The sequence below is a fragment of the Heliangelus exortis genome, chromosome 5, assembly GCF_036169615.1.
Source record: "Heliangelus exortis chromosome 5, bHelExo1.hap1, whole genome shotgun sequence".
Classification (NCBI taxonomy): domain Eukaryota; kingdom Metazoa; phylum Chordata; class Aves; order Apodiformes; family Trochilidae; genus Heliangelus; species Heliangelus exortis.
In genome coordinates, this window is record NC_092426.1 from 26,169,731 (window position 1) to 26,193,021 (window position 23,291).

At 38.4% G+C, this 23,291-nt stretch overlaps 1 protein-coding gene across 2 annotated transcripts in view; it reads right to left on the bottom strand.

The window, feature by feature from the left end:
* NPAS3 (neuronal PAS domain protein 3) overlaps positions 1 to 22,865 on the bottom strand; it is a 588,621-nt gene extending 565,756 nt beyond the window's left edge. For both annotated transcript variants that reach the window (XM_071746155.1, XM_071746154.1), the window contains exon 1: positions 21,817 to 22,865. In XM_071746155.1, coding sequence (XP_071602256.1) covers positions 21,817 to 21,866 — 50 coding nt within the window. In that variant the 5' untranslated portion in view covers positions 21,867 to 22,865. The remainder of the gene's footprint in view (positions 1 to 21,816) is intronic.
* Between the last annotated feature and the right edge of the window lie 426 nt (positions 22,866 to 23,291).

Genomic DNA, 23,291 nt, shown 5'->3' on the forward strand with positions numbered 1-23,291 from the left:
TCAATACTATTCTTTTTAAATTTCGATGTATTTAATTATAAGAAGCAATTAATCAATTTTTTTTTCAATTTCAGTTCTTCTTGGGGGCATCTCACTGATAAACTGAAAACAACACTAGTATATTAATCAAATAATCACAAAACTTCGAGGCGAAAAAGTGTTCACCCCATCAAGACTGTAACCTAAAGCTAAGCAAATCTCATCTTTTTCCTTGAATTATTGGTAGAACTTATTTATTTTTCCTAGAAAACATTTTTAGAATACATATTAAAAGCTCACTAGCAGAGGGCTGATTTCTGTTTTCAATTACACTCTCCAGCTTCATTAACACCAATGGAATTGTTTGGATATGGCAAAAAATGAGTCACAGTTTACTCTATTTTCTCCCTCAGTATTCTCTATTGGAGAAAAAGAGAGCTAACACCTAATCCACATTGATATTCCCAGTATGATCCTGGAAAGCCTGGAAAATACATATTTCAATCATTTTGATTTTGTTATTACTATTAAATCCACTTTAAATGGAAGAACACTGCATACTGCTCCTCTCCTCAACATTTTAATATCAGTGGATCAAATCAACCTGGATAAGTTTGGATTTTGATCTATGCATAAGTTAAGAGCTATGCATTAGTTAAGAGTCACACAGATTCTCCCTCAAACCTCTTAGTTGGTAGGAATTTTCAGGATGTCTGACAAGCTGGCCTTCTCTAGCACTAATCCAATTATTTCTGTGAATATACATAAACTCTTTCTCTGACACTATGAGTATTTGACCTCATTTACATTAGAGCTGCCATTGGATTTTTTTTAGGCACCTTTACAGATGAGAAATGAAAATACTCCAGGAATTAATTTCAATTTCCAGGATAATTGTTATAATATTAACCTTGTTGTTGTTGTTGTTGTTTAATCGATTTAATTATTTCCACCCTTTTAATGAGTTCAGATAAATTGATTTAACTGCAGCAATCTATTTATTTCTGCACAAGCAAAATGCTGCCCATCAACAGATATCCTGAAGTTTCTTCTAACCTTTAAACCAGTATTTCTCAAAGTTTTAAAAAGTTTTAGTATATTTCTACTGCACAACTAAGTTCTTTAAAAAAAACAACAAACATTTGTGAGATTCATATTAATTTATCTATCTAAAACACATCTGCAAAATTCTTTTACATTGTACAGTAGTAAATTCATCACTAAAGAACACCATTTCAATAAAAAAAAAAGTGTAAATACTGACAACTCCATTACAGCACATTCTGCCACACACCTCTTCCCCACTTGTGGAATAACATCCTCTAAGAGCAGCTTTGTGCTTTCTGGAAAGGCAAGTACTTGTGATGGGACTTAATATTACTTTTCTTTGCTGTCGTTAATAGCTGGATCTCTTATACAAATACTGCCTTTATTTATATATTTAACTTTAGTTTTTGTATAATAGATACATTTATTTATCCATCTCAATTTATTTAGCCTTAACCAGAAAACCTGGATATGTGAAAACACATCTCTGACTTGCAAGCTTTTTGCGAAATTAAGATCTTCACACTAAACACAAAGCACCTGACAGTATTTGCTAATGTATGTTATGGCTGTATTTTCCTGATGTACGACTTCAGTCAGTTTCATAAATTCCATTATATTTACTTGGTAAAATGGCAGCCAGTGAACTATTTTTTCTAGATTCTCTTTGTGATAATTTTAATTTTTTATTGTTACTTCTCCAGTTCTATGTAAGTGGTATTACTTTACCCAAAGTTAACTCTACGTTATCTCAGCATTACATTTTCTTGATTTAATTGTTTTGCTACTCCTATGGACAAATAATGACCCATAGTTCAGTAAGAACTAAAATAAATAAAATCAATTAATACCTAGTATTTGTCAGCAAATCTTAAATATTTTGATGTGGTAAGATACGGAGTGAAAATTACTTTTTTTTTACTGACTCACATCCTAGAGGTAAAAATATGATTTCTAAGCATTCAGAATTCTGTGGTTTTAAAGCTGCTGGCCCTGTGTAAAAATGAGATTGTCTCCTGATTAAATACTCAAATTTCATCTCTCAGAATCCATTACTTTATGTTAACAAAGAGTTTGCTAGAAAAAAAGTTTTTAAGAGCTCTCCAGGGGCAATAAATTTCAAGTTTGACATAATTTCAAACACTGTTAAAAACTTATCTGTCAATATTTGATCTTAAAACAACCTCATTAAGAGAAGTGTATCTCAGGTATTATTACAAGGCATACTTTTTTAAATCTTATTACCACTTCATTAAGTGGTTTGTGCAGTCCCATTTTAATGATGAATCTATTGTTTCCTACAGAAAGTTTCCTGCAGCTTGATAGCTTCCACATACTTTAAATACTATAAAGCAGTTTAAGTATAAAAGCTGTACCAAGATTTTTTGAAACACCTATTCTTTTGTTAGAGGCCTCAGTTTAATAAGCTCTGTGTCACTTCCTGCAGCAAACTCCTTATAGTTTCCAATAGGAAGTGCAAAGATTAACAATTTCTAGCATGCCCAATGATGATGATGATGATGATTACTGGTGCTGGTGGTAGTAGTAGTAATAAATCAAGCCCACCTTCTCTGTCCAATGTTTCCAAGAAGGATCAAATCTGATCCTGTTGAGGTCAATAGGAATATTGCCATTGACTTCACCACCATTAGTATTTGACCAAGGAAAAAAATTAAAATACCTGTTAAGACAAGTTGTCTGTGTAGGTAAAAGTGCATTTCCCATTTTGTTCACTCTGTTGTGAAGTAATTTTTACAAATGAAACAAAACTAGTACTCTATTGTGTGCTGGCCTGCATGATACACTTTTATTTACAATCAGGGAGCTGGGTCTGTAATGTCTACCTGTAGGAGAGTTCAGGTTCCTCCCTCCAATTTAAAAGTCATAAAAAGCATGAAGGCCCACCGATTTTATTTTATTTTTAAAGGTGCTTATTACAGCTTTTGATTGTACTATATTTTACCTTCCAAAGTGAAAAGCATCACCTATAAACCACCAACTGCTGAACATCAATGAGGGCTGAACGCCTGTTCTCCTGTTTGCACACTGTCCTGCTTCTGCTTCCTGGACTAACTCCTGGGCAGCCACCCCCACCTTCTTCTGCTTTGATGAAGAAATAGGCAATACTTTAAAAAAATCCTGATTTCCGTTTTCATACAAATTAATTCTTCTGTGAGAAAATGTAGTTAAGTCCAATATTGCCACCTGCCTTCACCTTCATTAATACAAGAGCTTAGAGTATCCAATATATGGACAGCAATCAAGTTCATTGAATCATTCAGCTGACCTTCAACCTTGCCCTTGTCTACTTTTATGTTTCCTTATGAACAGGGAGAGCAATAAGCAGACCTCCACACTGGTCACTTGATGTACCTCATCTTATCACATAAAAAGAAAGACACACAACCTCTGAGCCTTGACCTGAAGCACACAAGTACTCTCACTGCATGGTCAGATAAGCCTTCCTCATAATACATTGGATATATTTTGCTCATAGAACCAAGAGGAGAAGTGCCCACATCACATAAAGTTCTGAATAGTTTCCACCCAGAGACTAAAATGCTCTACAGCCCAAACGCTACCTCCACTGACTAATATCCCTTTCTTCCCTTCTGCACATCAAAATACCTTCCCTTACTACCCTCAGTCCAGCCACCAGGTTACAGGAAGAAATTTTCAGCATTTCTGACCTGGTCCTTCTGGAAAAAGCTGTGCAGCTCTGGAAAATTCTGTAATACTCCACACTCTTACTACATTCTTACTTAGAAGAAGGTAACTCTACACCTGAGGGATTTCATCTGGGATCTTCTGCTCATAAATGAAGAAGTCCAGTCCCACTTTAGCAAACACTGTCTTTCCTTCATGAAGACATTTCCTTATTCACTAAGGTCAGCTTGCCTGAGAATTTCTTCTTTCCGGCCCTTTGCCTTCCCACACATAAGCACAGTACTTCAACTGTAAGGGCAGAAACAAGCACCAGATCTGCAAGTGTTACAACACATTTAATGCTGAAAAATGAAACAATATGACCACAGAGTAAACCACCACCTAATTATATGAGTAGTGGTCTTTCATGTTCTGCAGTGTAATCCTTTATGATACACTTCAAGAACAAAATGCTCCCCCTATAAATAATGTTTGAGACTCTGCTGCCCATTTGAGCAGTAAGCATTTCTTCAGCAGACTGCTGCTCCCCCAGAACAAGATTTTTTTCCCTGTAATAATACTGTTAATCAGTCAATTAAAGGAATTAACATGAGCTGCAATACTGGTTAAAAAAATCAGGCTTTGAAGAGCTGGGAGCTCTTTTTTAACATTCAGAAGCAGTTGTTAAAATTATTCATCCACTCCACTTTATTTTGGTCATTTCTATACTGCCAACGTCATGTAAAACATTCCTGCACCACAAAGGGAAATTTTCATATTTAATCCTATTTTTTCCATTCTAAAGCATAGCATATCTCTTATAGACACATCAGACATAACTAAACCAAATGCTACTAGCTGCAACTTTCATGAGTTTTTAAGAGTTATTTGCAATTTTCTCATATACTAACCTCTGTGGAAGTAGAGCTTTTTTCCCTGCTGTTAATTGTCCATTTCTGGCTTCCCCTTTACCAAGATCCAGGGCCAGTGGACCTCTGAGAAATTGTCCCTCATTACAAGAAGCATATTGCAGTGCTAGAGTATGTTCAAAGAAGGGCAGCAAAGCTGGTGAAGGGTCAAGAGCAAAAGCCTTATGAGGAGTGGTTGAGAGAAGTGGGGTTGTTTAGCCTGGGGAAAAGGAGGCTGAGGCAAGACCATATTGCTCTCTGCAACTACCAGAAAGGAGATTGTAGTTAGGTTGGTGTTGGTCTCTTCTCTCAAGTAGCAAGTGAAAGGACAAGAGGAAATGGCCTCAAGCTGTGCCAGGAGAGGTTTAGTTTGGATATTTTGAATTTCTTCACTGAAAGGGTTGACAGGCACTAGAACTGGCTGCCCAAGTGGTGAATTTGGCAGTGCTAGGTTAACAGTTGCACTTAGATCCTAAAGGTCTTTTCCAACCAAAACTGTTCTATGACTATACAGAACTTACTTTCTTGTTTTTTTCCAGAATATAAAAAAAATTTCAAGAGCCAGGAGACCTATTGATGCGAAAGGCATAACTTATAAGCAATATATTTATTAAAAAAACCCAAACCACAAAACAAAACAAAAGGCAGATAGTTCTTTATTTCTGCCTGAACCACAGATGCTAATGAATGTCGGTAACATAGTTCAATTTCTGATTAATCCTGCCCACAATGATAAGAGGAACAAAAATAATTCCACAGTTCCCAGAATAGTTTTGCATCATTTTGGATACAAAACAAGACTCTGGGTTAATAACTTCCTGGAATTTTCCCATCTATGAAGTAACTGATGCTCATTACTATGAGCTGTGCTACAGACATAATCTTAGTATTTACTGTGACCTCCAGCATCTAAAAGAATCTAATTCAATATTTCTGTCCTGGGTGTAGTCTCCCACTGTTTCACTGCTGGTGAATTTCTACCCCTTAAACTCAAAATACAATTCCTGAATCACAATATTTACTATTGCATATAACAAAGCTCATCACAAATACCACCTTGACCATCTGCTGTGGTGTACCCTTTCATTTGTTCACCCAGTCATCCACCAATTTTTAAATTGTTCATCCACCCACAATCACCCTTAAATTTTTTCTTGCAAAGTTCACATTCAAATTGACTATATTCCACCAACATCCATAATATTTAGTATTTCCTGCTGGAAGGCTCTACACTTAGAGTTCTCTATTGAATAAGCGATATCAGATCTCCAGATTGTGGTGGACCTGGTAAGTGCAACCTTGCAGCAAAGGAGCCCAACTGCATACCAAGCTCTATTAGCTAGACATACACAGCAGGTGCCCCTCTCTTTCCAACATCTGTGAGATGGCACCAGGAAAACCAAGTTTGGGGCTCTCCAGTACAAAATTACAGGGACATTATAGAGCAAGCCACTGCAGAAAGCCAACAAGATACAGAAAGGACTGCACTACATAATGCACCAGGACAGGCTGAAAGAACTGAGTTTGTTTAGCTGTAAGAATAGCAGGTGAGAGTTCTCATTTCTATCTACAGCTACCAAGTGAAAGATAGAGCTACTTTCTTTTACCAAGTGAAAGATAGAGCCAGATCCTTTGCAGAGGTGCACAGCTGCAGGATTAGAGGCAGAGACACAAGCTGGAATGCAGGAAACTTCACCTAATATTAGGAAAATCCTTTTTTGTCATGAGGTGGTCAAAAAGCACAGGCTGGTCAGGGACACTGCAGAATCTGCATCCATGGAGATACTAAAAATCTAACTGGACACAGCCGTAGACAACCTGCTCTAGCTGACCTTGCTTCAGCAGGGATGGTTGGACTGTGTCATCTCCAGAGGTCCCTGCAAATTCAACTATTCTGTGACTCAAAGCAAGTCATAGCCTAAGCCTCTCATGGCATCATATGATAAACACCAGCCTGCTTTAAGAGTGTGATACACATTAAACCTCAAAAAAAATCAGACTATTTCTTCCTCTTCCAGATATGCCATGGAACAAATTAAGTTTCCTTTCACTCTCCTTCCAAAATGTTGCTGTAGGCTTATGAATTATATTCAACTCATTTGGAAGTCTACAGTGGTATTAGTACAATGTTTTCCTGGAATACCAGCACCATTTTCTCTTTTGATGTCCTAGGAAATGTGACCACCTGAGTTCCAATTTCTGCTCCTGGAACTGTCCAAATCTCTCCTCCTGATTCAAGATCTTATCAGATTTTCATTGTACAATCAAGCATGAATATGAACCTTCTGATGAACAGCATTCCACAATCAATTTCCTTTTTCCCTCCTTTTCCTTAAACAAATCAACATGACGAATTATTTCAAGCCAGAGGAATTTACGAAGCACATACTGAATATCTGCTGTTACCTTAAAAAATATTGTCTTTCTAATAGTGCCAAGTCTACACTGATGTAACAGACTTCAAGTACTTCGCCTTTATGCAAATTTACATATTTATGAAAACAGTTATTATGAATCAGTTCTTTCTCAAAAAATTACATAAATACAGGAATTATATGAGAATTGATATTACGTACCTTTGACAAAAGTTACATATAATCTGACTATATGCCCTTTCAAACAAAAGCCCATCTCACTACTTGTTGACTTTGTTTACTCTTAGCATGCATAAAATAGATTGCATCCATTTAAAAGTATAACACACATTGACGTACATGTGTTCATTGGAACACTCAAATCATCACCACAATTAATTTTATGTCATTGGGGTTTCACTAAGCAACACAGTATCCAAGTATTTAATTTTTCTGAATTCAGGCTGTTTAACATGTGCTTTGCTTGATGGTAAAAAAATCAAACTTCAAATATGAGTGTAAAATTAACTACTGTTACAGAAAACTCTTTCCAACAAATTAAAAAAAAAAAAGCAAAAACCACCAATTAAAATTATGAACTCTTTAAAGCAGGAACTCTTCTTTTTCGTTTTTTGTTTTTTTTCCAAGGCATCATATGGTATGACACTTTGTCTATATAGTCCCAATAAGGTCTTTCATAGTCATATCAACATTAGACAAAAATACATTATAGAGCAGTGTAATTAAGCTGTGACACATCTCACATCCGTTCATTAAATGTGCTGAAAATAATACCAGCTAAAACTATGTAGCTAAGACCATTTTCTCCAGCAGATTTTTAAGAGACAGAATCACCTGTCTTGTTACAGCTTCTATAAGTATCCTACACCACCATGTAAGAACCAGCGCCCTGAATCAGACAAGGTTTTGCTGTATCAAACCTCCAACAACCCCTAAAAGAAGCTGCAAGGAACAACATAAAAAAAATGACAGCATATATGATACCACAGCACATATGATATGCACCCACAGCCTTAAACCATTTTCAGTGCAGGCACTTCCTCAGGCAGATATGTGTTTAGTAATATTCAGTGAATTTCTCAGCCATCAGTTTGTCCCATCTCTGAAATTCATAGAAAATTTTCACATCTCCAACCCACTAAGAGGATGTCACTTCCTCTGGAAGGCACTCAGTATCCCAGATCAACCAAACACACAGAAAGGTAGACTGGTATTAGATGAAATATTTTTTATTGGCAAAACTACTCAGTTACTTCACTTCCTGAAGTTGAGTTGCAGCATCACTATCACATTTAATAGCTTCACAGAGACACAGCAGAGTAACATCTGATCTGTTCTTAAACTTGATCCTCTTCCAGCCTGTAAACCCCCCTTGGCAAGGAATTCCACAATTCAATTGCATATTATGTTGGGAGGGGAGCACATAAAAAAGCCCCTACAATAACAAAAACAAAAAATCAACTTCTGTTGAATGTTTTAAAACTGTTTCCTGAGAGCTACACAGGAAGTTTCCTTGTGCTCATAATAATAGTTAATTAATAATTGTTCTCTGATTGCCTTCTAGAGGCTTTGAATTACGTTATAGCCAATTTCTCTCTGTCACCTCTTTTCCACAATGAAGTATTTTATTTTACTTTTTCTCTGACAAAACTCCATCTGTACTTTTCATCAGACTTCATGACCTTCTCCCAAGTGACAGCATCTTTTTGAAATTATAATAAAAATACACACAATACATAGACTGCATGCACTGTGGATTTATGGTTTGGCATAATGATATCAATGTTCATGTTTTCTGTTTGTTTTTCTATTTATTTCCTACTAATAACAAATACTCTACTTACCTTTTTAATTGCTAAGCTATGAGGGAGAGGTCTTTATCAATGAGATTGCCATATTACAGACCTATCCTAACAGGCAATATGGCAGTTCTATCCCAAAAAGTAGATGGAGGGCTTGGAAAGAACTCCGGATCTGCTTTGATTAGGGGGGTCTAAGCTAGACAATAAAGAAGGAGATGACAGAGAAGTAAGACTGTATTTTCATTGAGATAGAAATACCGTGAGCCTATGAATCATCTGCAATGAGATGATACTTGAAATGTGTATCTATATAAGATTATGCAAAGATAAAGAGCAGAATGAGGAAAAAAAGGGGGCAGCTGAGAGACAACACGTTGCAGGACTCCCACACAAAGCTGGAGAGTGAATGAGAAAGATTCTCCAGAGGATGTACTCAAGAAGTGATCAAAGTATCCAAAGACAGGAGAAAGAGGACATTTGCTGAGAAGTCACAGGGCAAAACAACAGGGACACGGTCAGCTCTTTTCACAGCTGATTGACAGGTTGTGAGGATCAAAACTTAAGATTTAAAGTTCAATTTGCATAATGATTTAGAAGTCTGTACCTTCCATGGAGAGACAGTCTCAGAAGCAACCCAATGGGATCAACCCCACTTAGCAGCACATGCCTCTGCTCTGCCTTTTAATATGTCCCTAGCACTCCTGTCCAGCTCTGCCCAGCTCTGCTTTTGTGTTTCCTTCTGCTTCATAGCTTAGACCTACAATACGATGCTATGAAGCTGCTTTTTTTCCATGCAATTGAAAAGCTCAGTGCTTTTTCTATAGCAACTGAATTTGCCTTATACATCCTTCTGAGCAGAAGTTAATATTGGCTGAGGTAGTATGAATTCCATCTGGAACTGAGTCTTACTCAACTTTATGAGACAAACTCCTGACTCTACCAGTAACCGGGCTACAAGTGGTAGCCCCACTGCTACTATGGATCTTCATCTCCTTTTCCTCACCCATTCCCACATCAGTTCACCAGGACAGCCACCTGCCAAGCTTTTTCTCACTGCAGGAAGAAATTACTGAAAAATTTGATTAATACAGTTTCCCATCCTGAATTCTCTTCAAAGAATCTGTCCATGAAGTGGGACTGTCTAGATCAAAATTACTGTTTAAAAATTATTTTGAATCCACCAATTCCTCTCTATTTTGCATTCACATCTCTCATGAAAACTGCTTTATAGATGTGCTACAGACAACAGCCAAAATGAGTAAGAAACTCTAGAAACTGATCTGCTTTCCAGTGATTACACATGCACACACATACTCACACGTGCTTCTATATATCAATGACTTCTGAAAATACAAATGGAAATGACATAGTAATCTTCCAAGCATCCTGCTTTTACATTGCACACAGAAAAAACAAAAAAGAAAGAACAATACCACATTTGTAGGTAATATATTTTAGTTATTAAAAAAGTCTATCCCATATAGATAAATTATTATTAGCACTCACTTAGATAATTTTGTATAAAGCACTCATATCAGTAATCGGTTAAAAAAAAAAAAAAAAAGTCAAAGGAAACATCTACATTTTCTTAAATAAAGGACTTGCATAAAACAAAGTCAGGCACTCAGTTCCTCTTTCATTCCATATGACACACAGCTGCATCAATCCCATCAGGAAACAGGCAACAGGAAATTCTTAACATTCTGAAGAGAAATCTAAAGATGTGTCTCATCACCCTTCCTCCTAAAAGTGCTTTTTGATTGTCTAAAAGACGTTTACACTGGTTCTAAAACAATTAATTACTTCACTTAGCTTTTAAGCAGTTATAGGCCTCATTAAGTAACTAACAAAGAGTAAAAAATATTTTTTCTTATAAGTTGCTTTCACTTTTTCATTTCCTTCATCCCAAAATATAAATTGATAAGGAAAGCTTGACACCTATGGGCAAAACAAAAGCCAAGTACCCTAGCTATTGGAAAATGTTCCTTCATAATGTGATTCTCCTGTGTTATTTGTGTTTCTAACTATAGCTCTTGCATATATAATTCCATTATATTTTTATAAATTGCTGTTTTGAAAAATGCTTTTGAACCATTAATATATTTTCCTGGTTAAAATTCTTTGAGATGTTCCTAACAAGAGTCTTAGATAATGAATTTGGGCAAACTCTGGAACAGTCTTTACAGTATTATCATTCTCATTAATTTTCAGAACTACCCACTGTGTTGAGATGATTGTCATGGGCCTAAGACTTCAATTTGGCTAAATATTTTTGCATATATTTCAACATATAAGTAACTAACAGATGTTTAAAATGTTAAGTTCATATTCTAGAAATAGTTAAATGTTTACTGTAATATCATAATTTGTTTTTGAACTCATATTTATTTTTCTGCTTCTATCTTTAAACACTCGTTACTGTCCTGGCTGGCTGTAGACAAAACACTTTAAAATTACTTCACAAGAAAACAAAACATACTGGATTTAGTAAATACATCTGTGCTTTTAAGGAAAGGAAAAAAAGCATCACTTAATGCTACAACAAATGAAAAACAAAGAGAAGAAAACACTTAATGCTAGAAATGCTACTTTTACTTAAGGTCAAGACATAATTTTAAATACTCTGCACAATAAAAGTCTTTAAATTCATATTTTATATTCACTTTAGAAACCAAATGCACTTTCCTTTTTTACATCTTCACTAGAAGGTTACGTTATATGAAAAAAAAAAACACAACAACTTTAAAATTGTTAATACACAGCATATACAGCATCTTACTTTAGTCCAGATCATTCTTTTTTCTTTCCTTTTTTTGTTATCTTTGAAGACTGCTTCTGTTTCCATTGTTTCATCCTTAACCATTCACATATCAGAGCAATAAGTATTTCATTACTGGTTTATCTGTCCAGAGGCTTGAGAAGCAGTAACAATTAACCCTCCCTTCACAGTGATTGATACAGGCTTTGCTTTCAATTTGTTCCACTACACAGATCATGAAATTCTGAATGCGATCATCCTTATTGACCTACACTTTCAAACACACGGATACAATGAGATGAAAGTAATTATTAAAAGGAACACAGGACTACTCAATGCTGAAACAAAGTCTTGAAAAATCTTTTAGATGACCTTCTCCTAAAACTAGTGTTATTTGATGTGAAATAAAATGATGGATTTGCTTCATAATCTGGAAATACTAAATTCAGGTCTGATCAAGGGGCGATATTGTATCATATATGCCAGCTCTAAAGTCATATCAGCTCATATCTGACCCAATAAAATAGTGATTTCAGAGTCACCACAGTAGAATCAGGCACTATATATTTCATAAGTTCCTTTATCAGCTTTATTTTACACCAGTTCTGTTTGAAATGTTAAAAATGGCAAGACTGTAATTACTATTCTACTACAGTCTGTTTCAAAAAGAAACAGTATTTCTTTTTAAGATCCTGGACTTCTTGAGGCACCTAATGTAAATAAGTACACAGGAAATTCAGACTGCTAAGGAAAAATGAAAACCTCAAGTCAGATTTCCATCATCGACTGAGGTAAACCTAGACCTATATACACCACTGCTGGAGACTTAATGCAGTGGAAAACAAATATTTTTCATAAACCTCTGAAAAATAACCCAAACAAAATACTGATTTCTTGAAATTGATACACTTCTGAAAAATGCAAAAAGATTGGTAGGTGAACAGTAATGACAGAACTATTTAAGATATGGGTTGCAGTTAAAGAAAATCAGGATAAAAAACTGAGCAGAAGGATTTTCTTACAGGCCTGAGGCTCTAATCACAAAACAGAGTGATGGAGATGAACCAATACTGCATGGATTAGCAATGAATTATTTTGAACTATAATCATGTGCCAGCACAAAGGGGAGGTAAAAACTAGCCATTACTCACAAGCTGATCTGCAGATAAGAAGGAAAAAAAAAAGTAAAAGGGGGAAAAAAATTATATGCTAAACTGAGTCAAGAGAATAATGAAAATCTAAAATGTTACACTTCAAGTAACATTCTATTTAATGTCTTGTGTACTGAATAATATTGAGTACTTACACAATATAATCTGTAAGATGCTGGGGCTAAAGTAGGGTTAATCAGACAACTCTTCTGTAAATTAGAACTGGGTAATAATATGAGCTGAAAAATATCCTAATAGAAGAGTTAGTTTAAAACAACATACATAGGCACTAATTTCTCCCATTGCAAAATTGCAGGAAATACATACATGTACATGCACAGGTAGAGATAAGTAAAGATGTATGCAAATATGTATATGCACATGCACACTTATCTAGGCATATGCATATATAATGAGGGATTTATTTTCATTAGTCCATCTGAAAGCAAAGCACCACCGCCTTAAGATTTAGTTCGTTTTCCCCCTCAGGAAAAAAAAATGTTAGAACTAAATTTGTGAGAAAAGAAAAATCAAAACTGCTATCCACAAAGATTCCTGAGATTCTTATGAACAGACTGTTTAAATGAAGAGCACTTTAATCAGTAGAGGAATCCTCACGTTTCTAATGTCTTGCTGTGCATTCTGCAGGTTATAGTAGCAGCTGGTAGAGGTCATATATCTTTTGTGAGCATCCCAAAAAGGCTCACTGCCAGACTGTTAAATTATGAATAAGCAATGAACAAAAGAATGCAGATACGGTGGTGACAAGATAATCCAAGCAAATTTATCTATGACAAATTTCACAGGATTAACAAATTACATTTACACAGAACAATAAAAATGTGCAAAAAAAGGATGAGCCTCCTTCTCCCTCACAGCATTAGAGGAAAAAAAAATCACCATTCCAATGCATGTATTTACATTTAACTTTATCTAAAGTAAGACATTTATAGCTTGCTGAAGACAATCAACTAGCATTATTTCCTTTCAAGCAAATATATATACTGTGTCTAGTTAACATACAACGTATGCCTACACTTGGCAGTATACGTGTATACAAGTCAGTGGAAAATCTTTCAAAGTTTTCCTCACAACTAGTGACAGGCAGAACAAAGAATATGAATTTTGATTTTCAGGTGGAATATTCTACTAGTGTCTGCCAGTGAAAATACATTTTTTTTCCTTAATCATTTCGGGGTTCATTCCTATTTGATCTGAAGAAATATTGTAACATATACTAATTGCCACAAGAAAAAAAAAAAGTCATTAATAGGACTTAAATACTTTTTCAATACTATCACAAGCCCATTAAGAAACAATTAAAAAAACCCCAACCATTGCTCTGAAAGGATTCTTAAATCTAGAATCTAAATACTGGATGTTCCTAAAGATGCACACTCAGTACATCAAATAATCTGGGGGGGAAGGAGACAGGATCTGCAGTGTTTGCTATATCTTGTGGTCTCCTATTCTCATCTTGAAAAGTGATTCAAAAAGAGAATTTGAAAAAGTGCTCTTGGAAAGCATGGAATAACAGCTTCCAAATCACAGTTCTGATGAGAAGCATTTTTCTTCCTGTTAACAAAAGAATCAAAGGAAAAGATAGAATATCTTAATTTTGAAATTTGAGTGTAAGTAGAGTGACAAAAGTTTTATATTTGAATAAATGCTGATAAAAGCATTTATATTTGAAAGATCTGGAATCTGCTGTATCTTTCCTATCATGCTTCTCATTTGAAGTCTGTATTTTCTGTCACCTCCATTTTTTTCTTGCTGTTTGTTAACCTGAAACAGTTGTTTAGAAAAAACAGATCTGGAATAAAAGTGTGCCTTCTGAAATCATATATTTGCTTTACATATGAAATGCATGTTCTTGTTACAGAGCACTGCCTACAAACAAGAAATCTCACTATTAAAGTGAACATCCAATTAATTAAGATACTTTAGTAAACTACTTGGATCCTCCAAACACTGCTACTTGAGTACCATTTATCTACCTCATTCAGCCACTGATAAAAATTACTGCACTTTTGATTTTCCACAAGAAATGCAAGTTTTGTTGCAAAACTGAACACCAACTCAGAAAGAATGAATAAATAAAACAGCCCAAAGCCTTTGTTTCTCTTTTTATGTTCATCTCCTACTTGTTTTTTACCAAGAGAAAACAATCTTGTTTTTTTTACAGCGTAGGGTTTTTTTCAGTACCTCCTGTCCGTACTGTTAGTAATTTATGCAAAGGTGAAGACAACATGCCAATCCTACATCTAACTATAGTCAAACAAACAAAATCAGCAACTTTTTTTAAAGCTGTAAGGGTTGAAGGAGAAGTACCACTGGCACTCGGTATCATTTTTTAAAAAACTTTTCCTTTTTTAATCCCACTGCCAGCACTGTACAGATTCAGTCACTCAGTTCTTTCCACTGACCTCAACCTTGACCTGTTGAAGACTGCCCACTTACATTTTTTCCAACAAAGTAACTAATTCTGCCTCCCATCATCTCTAAGAAAAAACAGCTTTCTAACAAGCATTCTTTTAAAATCTGGTATGTTATGCTTTTGTTAAATGAATTGCAGCTTTGGCAGGACAATGCTGACCCACCTAACTCACACAAGCCTGGGCTGTGAGTAAACTGATCATAAATGTGAACTTTGCACATGACTTTCAAACATGACACATAAACAAGAGAAAACACACTCCTACTCCCCCCTTGTCGTAATTTAAACATATCGGTTCCATGCCTAAATTCAAGCAAAACTATAGCCCTTTAGGATTTAATCCAAAATTACTGTTCAAAGACTATTCATTACTCAATAAAATTGAGTTTAAAAGAATCTAATGGGTAATGAAGCCTGTTCTAAATTCCTGTTGGAGACAAAATTCCCAGGCAAGTATTTTAAAAGGGGCTTATAGGATTTAGGTGCACACATTTCACTGAAATGCAGTATGCGTTGGATGCCTAAATCCAATAGGCTCTTCAGAAAATCCAAGCCCCAGGGACATTATTGTAGATTGCATACATACGTATTATTCAGAATATATCCTGTAAGTTCACTATATACATATGTAAACCTAATATGCCTGCAGGTAACAGAACAGTACTTTTCCACTTAAATTATTTAACTTAAGCATTGAACTTCTATTATATATCCAACTAGCACCTTATTTTAAATGGCAATCAAGCCATTGTCTGAAAGCAGTTTACTTCAGTCGAGGCTTTGCCTGTTAAGGAAACATAAATACAACGAATGAAGGCAGTGCAATCTTTTAATACAGAGTCAAAGCAGGGGCTAGAATTTTATTCCTAGTGCTAACACTGGCATCCTCCATTCCATCTAGCCACTTCTGCTAGTGCTCAAAAATGCTTTGTGCATTTTTGCCTCATCAGTAAAACATGTAGAACAGTGTTTACAGACCTTTGAAAGGACACTAAGCTATATAAATATGCTTATCTACAGACAAACTTCAATAATATTGAAGTCTTCTTCAGATGTTGTATGACATCAGTTGGGAGTTCCCCAGAATAGACAAACTACAAGATATGGCCAAAGAGCCAAAGTCCAAAATGCAACATACGACAAAGGCTGGGAAAATAGCATATAGCAAATCTTCAAAACTCTGCTTTCAGTAATCCCTTTCAAATTCTTGCTTACATCTCACTTGTTCTTCATGTGCCTGACTCTTGCCTGCGTGCAGAGTGCCAGCTAAGGGCTGACATAACTATCAGGATCTGGCTGCAGCAGGCTGAGAATCTCCTTGAGGACCGCTCTATTTTTTCTTGAAAATCTCAATGCTTTTGTGTTTTATAATGATACACAGATGCAATGTTCATTCCTCCTCCCACTAAGTACATTGAAGTTTGTCATCACAATCTCACCGAGATCAAATTCAAACCTATTGCATTATATGGTGAACAGACTTATCCTTGTTTTTCATTCTCTGTAGCGTACTTTAATTATACGCATAATTCCATTTGGGACTTTTTTAAAGATTAAGGTACAAGTTGAACTCAATATTCTCGCCAAGGCAGGCGGCAGTTCTGCCAAGGTAGGGACACAAATGCCATCCCATTCTTACGGCACCCTTGTCCTGTACAATATGCTACTATAGCACACAGAACTAACGAATATTTTTACTACTCAAAGTCCTGTTCACATCAATAGCACAAGGGTCCCATTCATTTGACTAGGACTTTGTGTATTGCAAAACTACTGCTGGAGCTAGTCACAGAACAATGCTCCAGTCAGAGAGGACATGGCAGCAACCATTATATTCCTACTATGGCACATCTTCTTATGCAGTGAAATGCAATATTACTACAAATTATCCTTATTATGCAAAGTCCTATTAAACAATAAAAAATTCCTGTTAAAAAAAAGTCAGACGCCCCGTTCGCACTAATGGGACTTTGTATGTTAAAGATAACATGCAATAGCCTTATAAATATTACATAGAAAGAAACTGACTCTTCTGAAAAAATGCAATTATTATGAAATTAATTTTCAAAACATTTCCTCTCATGTACACAAATCCTTCACAGCTTCTTAAAAAAGAAAGAAAAAAAGAAAAAAAGGGGAAAAAGAAAAAAAGAAAAAAAAGAAAAAGGAGAAAAAAAAAGAAAAAAAAGAAAAAAAGGAAAAAAAAGGAAAAAAAGAAAAAGATAAAAAAGAAAGAAGAAAAAAAGAGAAAAAGGAAAAAAAAAGGAAAAAAGCAAGCATAAACAAGCTAACCAACCAAAGAAACAAATTACTGAGGTGCAAATGCAAAGTTTTGGCTATGTACCTTAAAAATGCCTCATGTTTAAAATACAAAATTTCTATGCTGACGTCCTGCAGAACAAGTTCTCTTGATTCATTTTTAATCAATATGACCAATGCTGAAATCTCATCTCGCAGGAGGTGTTTTTTACACCTGCAAGAACTGCTAGTGACAATAATATAAAATTAATTGAATGGATTGGATGAATTTCAGGTTTATTCACATGAGATGAGATTTCAGGAAATGGCCTCATAACATTAAATTCTAACAAAACAATTACTTAATTGATATTAAATGAAACTCTGCTTTGTAAAACAGCTTCGTCTTACCTCAATGAGAGCAGAATCAATCCCAAAATGCTAATAAAATGGTAATAGAAAAGTTTTCATGGCCAGTATCAGTTACTCAAAATTCTTATCTTCAAACACATTTTCCAATAAAGAGAGTATTGTTATAAAGATCACTTTAGGAAACAAACATTTATTTCAACATTGTACTCTTCAGGAGGGACGCTGATGAAACTAATGCCTATAATGTCAGTTTTCAGCAACTGTTTTACATCACTCTTGCAGTAAAATTCCCATCTGGGCTGGCAACTTGTGTGCCAAGTTTCAAACAAATGTGATTTGAAACTGCCAGTATATTAGAGCCTGAAATTCAAGTAGGACACTAATAAAAGGAGACGGATGTTGACAACACATCCTGACATGTCTTAAAAATATCTATGGTTCTGAGTGCTGCATTAATCTGATAACAAAACTCTCTAATTGTAACTTTTTATAACATAGCACTAGAAGAGAATGCTGTTAAATTGGTACAAAACAAGCTTACTGGACATAACTTTAGAAAAAAACAGTTTTTCTATAAAAAATGTAGAAACGGTGCTGCAGACAAAACCTTGTTATTCAGAATCCCATTAGTTACTTAAAAGATGTAATATAACTTTTGTTGATCAATACTCTCATGCAAGCTCTAAATAATGTATGAATCCAGTGAAGAAAAATACGGCAAATCAAATATGGTGGGAGAATGTTTCAAATTATGAAGAGTAGTATGACTGCTAATCCATAAATCAGAAATTGGAAAGATTGTTGTAATGTGGGAGGGCTCTATTTAATAAAGGTCATTATAACTCCTGGCTCTAGAGCTATAAGATCTAATATCCTCTCTGGTAGCTCTATGATATGCCCATGCATTACTGTTCTTGTTGACAGTCTGTTGCCTTGGAAATATTTCATTATTTCAGTTTTTCCATTTGTAGACCCTTGGCCTTGTGATATGAAGGCCACCCTATTTCATATTTTCGATTATCATTTAAGCAATCTTCTGAAGCTATTTATATAAAAGCAAGTGTTAGACAATGCATATCATCATTTATCACAGCTATGTTTAAGCTCATGCTCTAGAAAGAAATGCCAAAATAAAGGTGTTTTTCTCTTTCACTTTAAACCAATAGGACACTGATACTATGATATGCTTTACAAATCAATGCTGGCATATCATATGCATGACACTTCTGTCTATTTAATTTTCTTGCCTATATATCCACACAATTGAAAAACCCTAAAATGCTACTATAACTGTAAAATTTGCTATCATTCATAGTTTAAAAGAAAATCAAACTAAAGCATTTAGCTTTTCAAATATTCTTTAAAAAAAATGAACAAGCAAAAAAAAAAAAAAAAATCCAAAAAAATTCAAGCTTGGTTGCATTAGAGACGACTACTTTTTACTTTTTTTTTTTTTTTTTTTTTTTGTAATCACTAACCTCTTGTTTGAATAAATGTAACACCATCAACCTAAATATTGTGGAAGTGAAGACCAAACAAAGAATGTACACAAAGTTTACTTATAAGATTCTTAATCTTGAGAACCAGTTTACTGAAGCAGTAACTAAGCAGAGACTGCAAAACGCTTTCAGTAACTGTTATGTGCCTGTATTTCAAATAGCCTGGCACACACAGCTGAAAGGATGTGTACAAAGACAGCCTAAATAAACACGTACATGCAAGACTTCAGGAGCACCTTACATAACTTTTAATAAAATGTACATGAGAACCTGTTTGTTGAAGCATTGATCAATCTTCTCCAATTTTTTTTTAAGACCAAACAGACTGCAGCCTATTTCTGCTACAAAAAAATGTCATCAACTTCTACATGTAATATTTAAACCTAAACTGTTCAGAGCACTGTGAAAAGTGATAAAATGTGAACCCTAAGGGCAAAAAACAACCGCTTGGACACTAGGCCAAGTTTGTGGCTATTTGTGTTCTAGGAATTTAGACCACTTTTTCCCCCTGAAATGATTACTCCTCCCACTCCCTACAGGGAAAAACTACTCCGATCCAACCTTTAAAATGACAGCATCAGAGCTGAACAAGAAGATGCTATTAAAGGGCATTAAATTAAATACAGTATATCCTCCTACAACTTCAATCAGAATTTCAGACCAAGTGTTATTTAGTTCAGCTCTCAAGTGGAGCAGAATAACAAATCGCGCACTTTGATTTACCTTCTCCGAATGCCAAATGGAGACAGGTGATAAAGAAAGCACTCATGCACAGGCTATGAAGTTTCCCCTAGAAATTAATTCTATCTTCAAGATTCCTATCTCAGAGAAATTCCCAAAATGGCACACAAATATGCTTCTGCTGGAGAGATTACTGCAGCTATCCTGGCAAACACACTTAAGCACTAATATAGTACCATTCTCAGAAGGAAGAGAGCAGAATTGTGTGTTGGGGGGGAACAGGACTTACTGATACAAATTGTTTTCCCAACAAAGACCTCTGCAGGAGAAAAGCCTGATGCTCTAAGTGTTATTAACACAGCAGAAATGCCTCTGCAACCACTGAAATGGAGATTATAAAAAAATATTTATAGTTGGAGATGAAAATCTGTAAGTTAAGTCTTTGAGTTCTGAGGATGCACTGTTTTCTCATTACATGTATCTCCAAATTCTGCCACATATCATTATAGTCTTGTCAAAGTGCAACAGTTAATACTAATGCATCTAACACAGCCAATATGAAATGTATGCTTTCCTGATACTGGGCAGCCCGCTTACTTACGAAAAATGGCATAGCTATTTAGATAAAAGCTGTGGGGTTTGGAAGCTGTACTAGAAATGCTGGTCGTACTAAACGAATACAAGTTTGAAATTAAGATTAAAATGAGCCTGATTCCTCAGACTTTGTTTTGCTTAAATATTTTTCAGACTTACTTGTGCTGTCAAATACAAACCAAGTAACAAATGATCCAGCTACTTTTAAAAGCTGCCTAAATGTTAATTTCCATTTTTACAACTAACCAGGAAGCTTCCTCACCCCTTACCCTCAAGTTCACTTGTACCGCTGAAGGGCAAAAGAGGAAAAGCCCACCCCAAACCTAGTGGCTGCTCTCCTTCTGGGCATACATCTCATCTCAATGTAGCAATGGGGCTTTGAATACTTTTGTAAGAATAGCAAAGTAACATCACATGAACTTGTACTCTTGTTTCCTACCAGTGACTTCTAGAAAGATTCACTTTACTAGAACAAATCCGCTACGGGCAATTCGTGCCACCAGCAGAGCAGATTAATCAGGCACTCTCCCTCAACAAAAGTGTGTGGGGCAAGCAGCGCGCCGGGAACCAAACAGGGGGGAGCGCTTCGTTCACCGTTCCCCCGTCGTCGTTCTCCCCCCCACCACCTCCCGGCTCCCGCCTCCCTCACCGGGCCCGCCGCACCGCCTCCCCGCCCGCCCGCCTGCACACCGGCTCCGCTCTGCCCACCCCGAGGGGCGCCGGCACCCGCAGCCCGCCCGGCAGTGGGGCGGGGGGGCCTGACCGGGCCGGGCCGGGCACCCCCGCGGGCGCAGCTGGCGGCGCGGCCCCCCCTCTCCGGCCTAGCCGCACTTGAACCGCACCGGCGGGGCCGGCCCCTCCGCCCGGCAAGCCGGGCCTGGCGCGGCGCCCCGCCGCCCCCGGGGCCGCCGAACGGCGGGGGCCGCCCGGGGGGGGGGGGGCTCCCGCCTCCGCGCACAAACACACAGACACACACACACACGCCCGCTCGCCAACGCGCCCCGCCAAGCGCTGGCTCCGGCAAGCCGCGGCGGTGCGGCTGCCGGAGCGGGGCTGCTGCTGCGCGGCTCGCCCTGTGTGTCTGTGTGTGCGTGTGTGTGTGCGTGTGTGTGTGTGTGTGTGTGTGTGTGTGAGAGAGAGAGAGAGAGAGAGCGGCTGGCGGTACGCACTAGGAGGAACTCCCGGTGCCCGGCTGTGCGAGCAGCGGGTGCCGGCGGCAGGTCCCCCCACCCCGGCATGGCAGCCAGCCCCGGCGGCGGCGGCGGTACGGCCCGGCCCGGCGCTGCTGCGGCTGCTGCTGCTGCAGGTTCAATAAAGAGAAAGTGTTACCGTTCTCGCCTGGAAGGATCCTGCTGAAAGCTTGGCTTGGTGGGCGCCATCTTCCTGGTTTTTTTTTTTTTTTCCTCCTCTCTCCCTTACTTTTCCCCCTCCTGATGTTGGTGTGTGTTGTGTGTCTAGCAGCAGCAGCGGCGGCAGCAATGGCCCTGGTTAGCCAGACAGGCTAAGGAAAAGTACTGAGGCCAAAGCATCGCGGGCTCCCACTCCTCCGCGCAGTCCTGGTGCAGGTTGCTTGCTCGCTTGCTTGCTAGCGCTGCTGCTGCCGCTGCCGCCGTCCATAAGCCGAGGAGCGGAGGGAGCCGGGGCCCCGCCGGCCCCAGAGACATGCCCAGCGCAGGCAGCGGCGGCGGCCGGCGGCGGCGGCGGGAAGAGCGAGCCGCGGCGCAGCCCCGGCGGGCAGCCCGGCCGCTGGCATCGCCCGGCAGGTGCGGCACACACAGACACACACTCACACACACACACTCACACACACACACACGCACGCACGCACACACACAGAGGCACAAGCACACACAGAGGCACACGCACACACAAGCACACACACGTACTCTCTCACACACGTTCACACCCCCGCGCCCGCGGGCCGGGCTACGCGGGGTGCCAGGCCATGGGGCTAGCGAGGCGGGGGCGGGAAGGAGAGGAGTCAGAGATCTCCGGGCTTGACCGCTGTGAAAGTATTTCTGGGCATTTTCCAGCTGCTTCCCCAGCTCCGCTCCCACTCTGCGTGCAGGGGACAGTCTCCGCTGCCGGCGCAACAACGCCACTCAGTTGCAGTTTCGCACACTTTCCTGCTCTGGAGTCTGGGCTCCAGCGGGGAAGAGGGGCTGAGGGAGGCAGCGACTCTCTCTGTAACTCGGCGGCCGCAGGCAGCGTGTCCCCCCGTGGGGTCCCACGGTGGTGTACGGGCCCGGAAAGGGGGAAGCCGGTCGGGCGATCCGAGCACCCTGCGGTCCACAGGGCCTTGGTGCGCGGGGGTGCCTGGCGCCCGCCCGCGAGAACGACGTGGCCCCGGGGGGACCCGTGGGCCCTGTGCACTCTCTGCCCCCCTCCAAGAATGTGCTGCACGTCCTGAGAGTACGCGCTAGGTACTGGCGGAATAAAGGGCGTCCTGCAGGACACGTTAGCTGAGAGCGATGACCCGCTCTGCTGGGAAAGGGTGTAGCACTTCACGCTGTTTTACTGGAGATTATGAAACTGATCATGAAATAAGGGAGCGAGGAGGAGAAACCGCTACCTTAATTGCTCCTTCCAGGACATCGGGAAAACCCGAGCACTGTGAGCTTTTAAAGGAGAAATCACTCCTTCGCTAAAAAGCTCTCCATCTCCAAGGTAACTTTGAGGCTGCTTCGCTGCTGCCTTGGAAGTACAGATTCCTGGGCCTGATCCTGCTCCTTCAGAAAACCCAGCGGGCTTCCTTGGGTGAAGGACCGAGCCCCGAAAGTCTGAGGGATTTATTGACGGGAAAC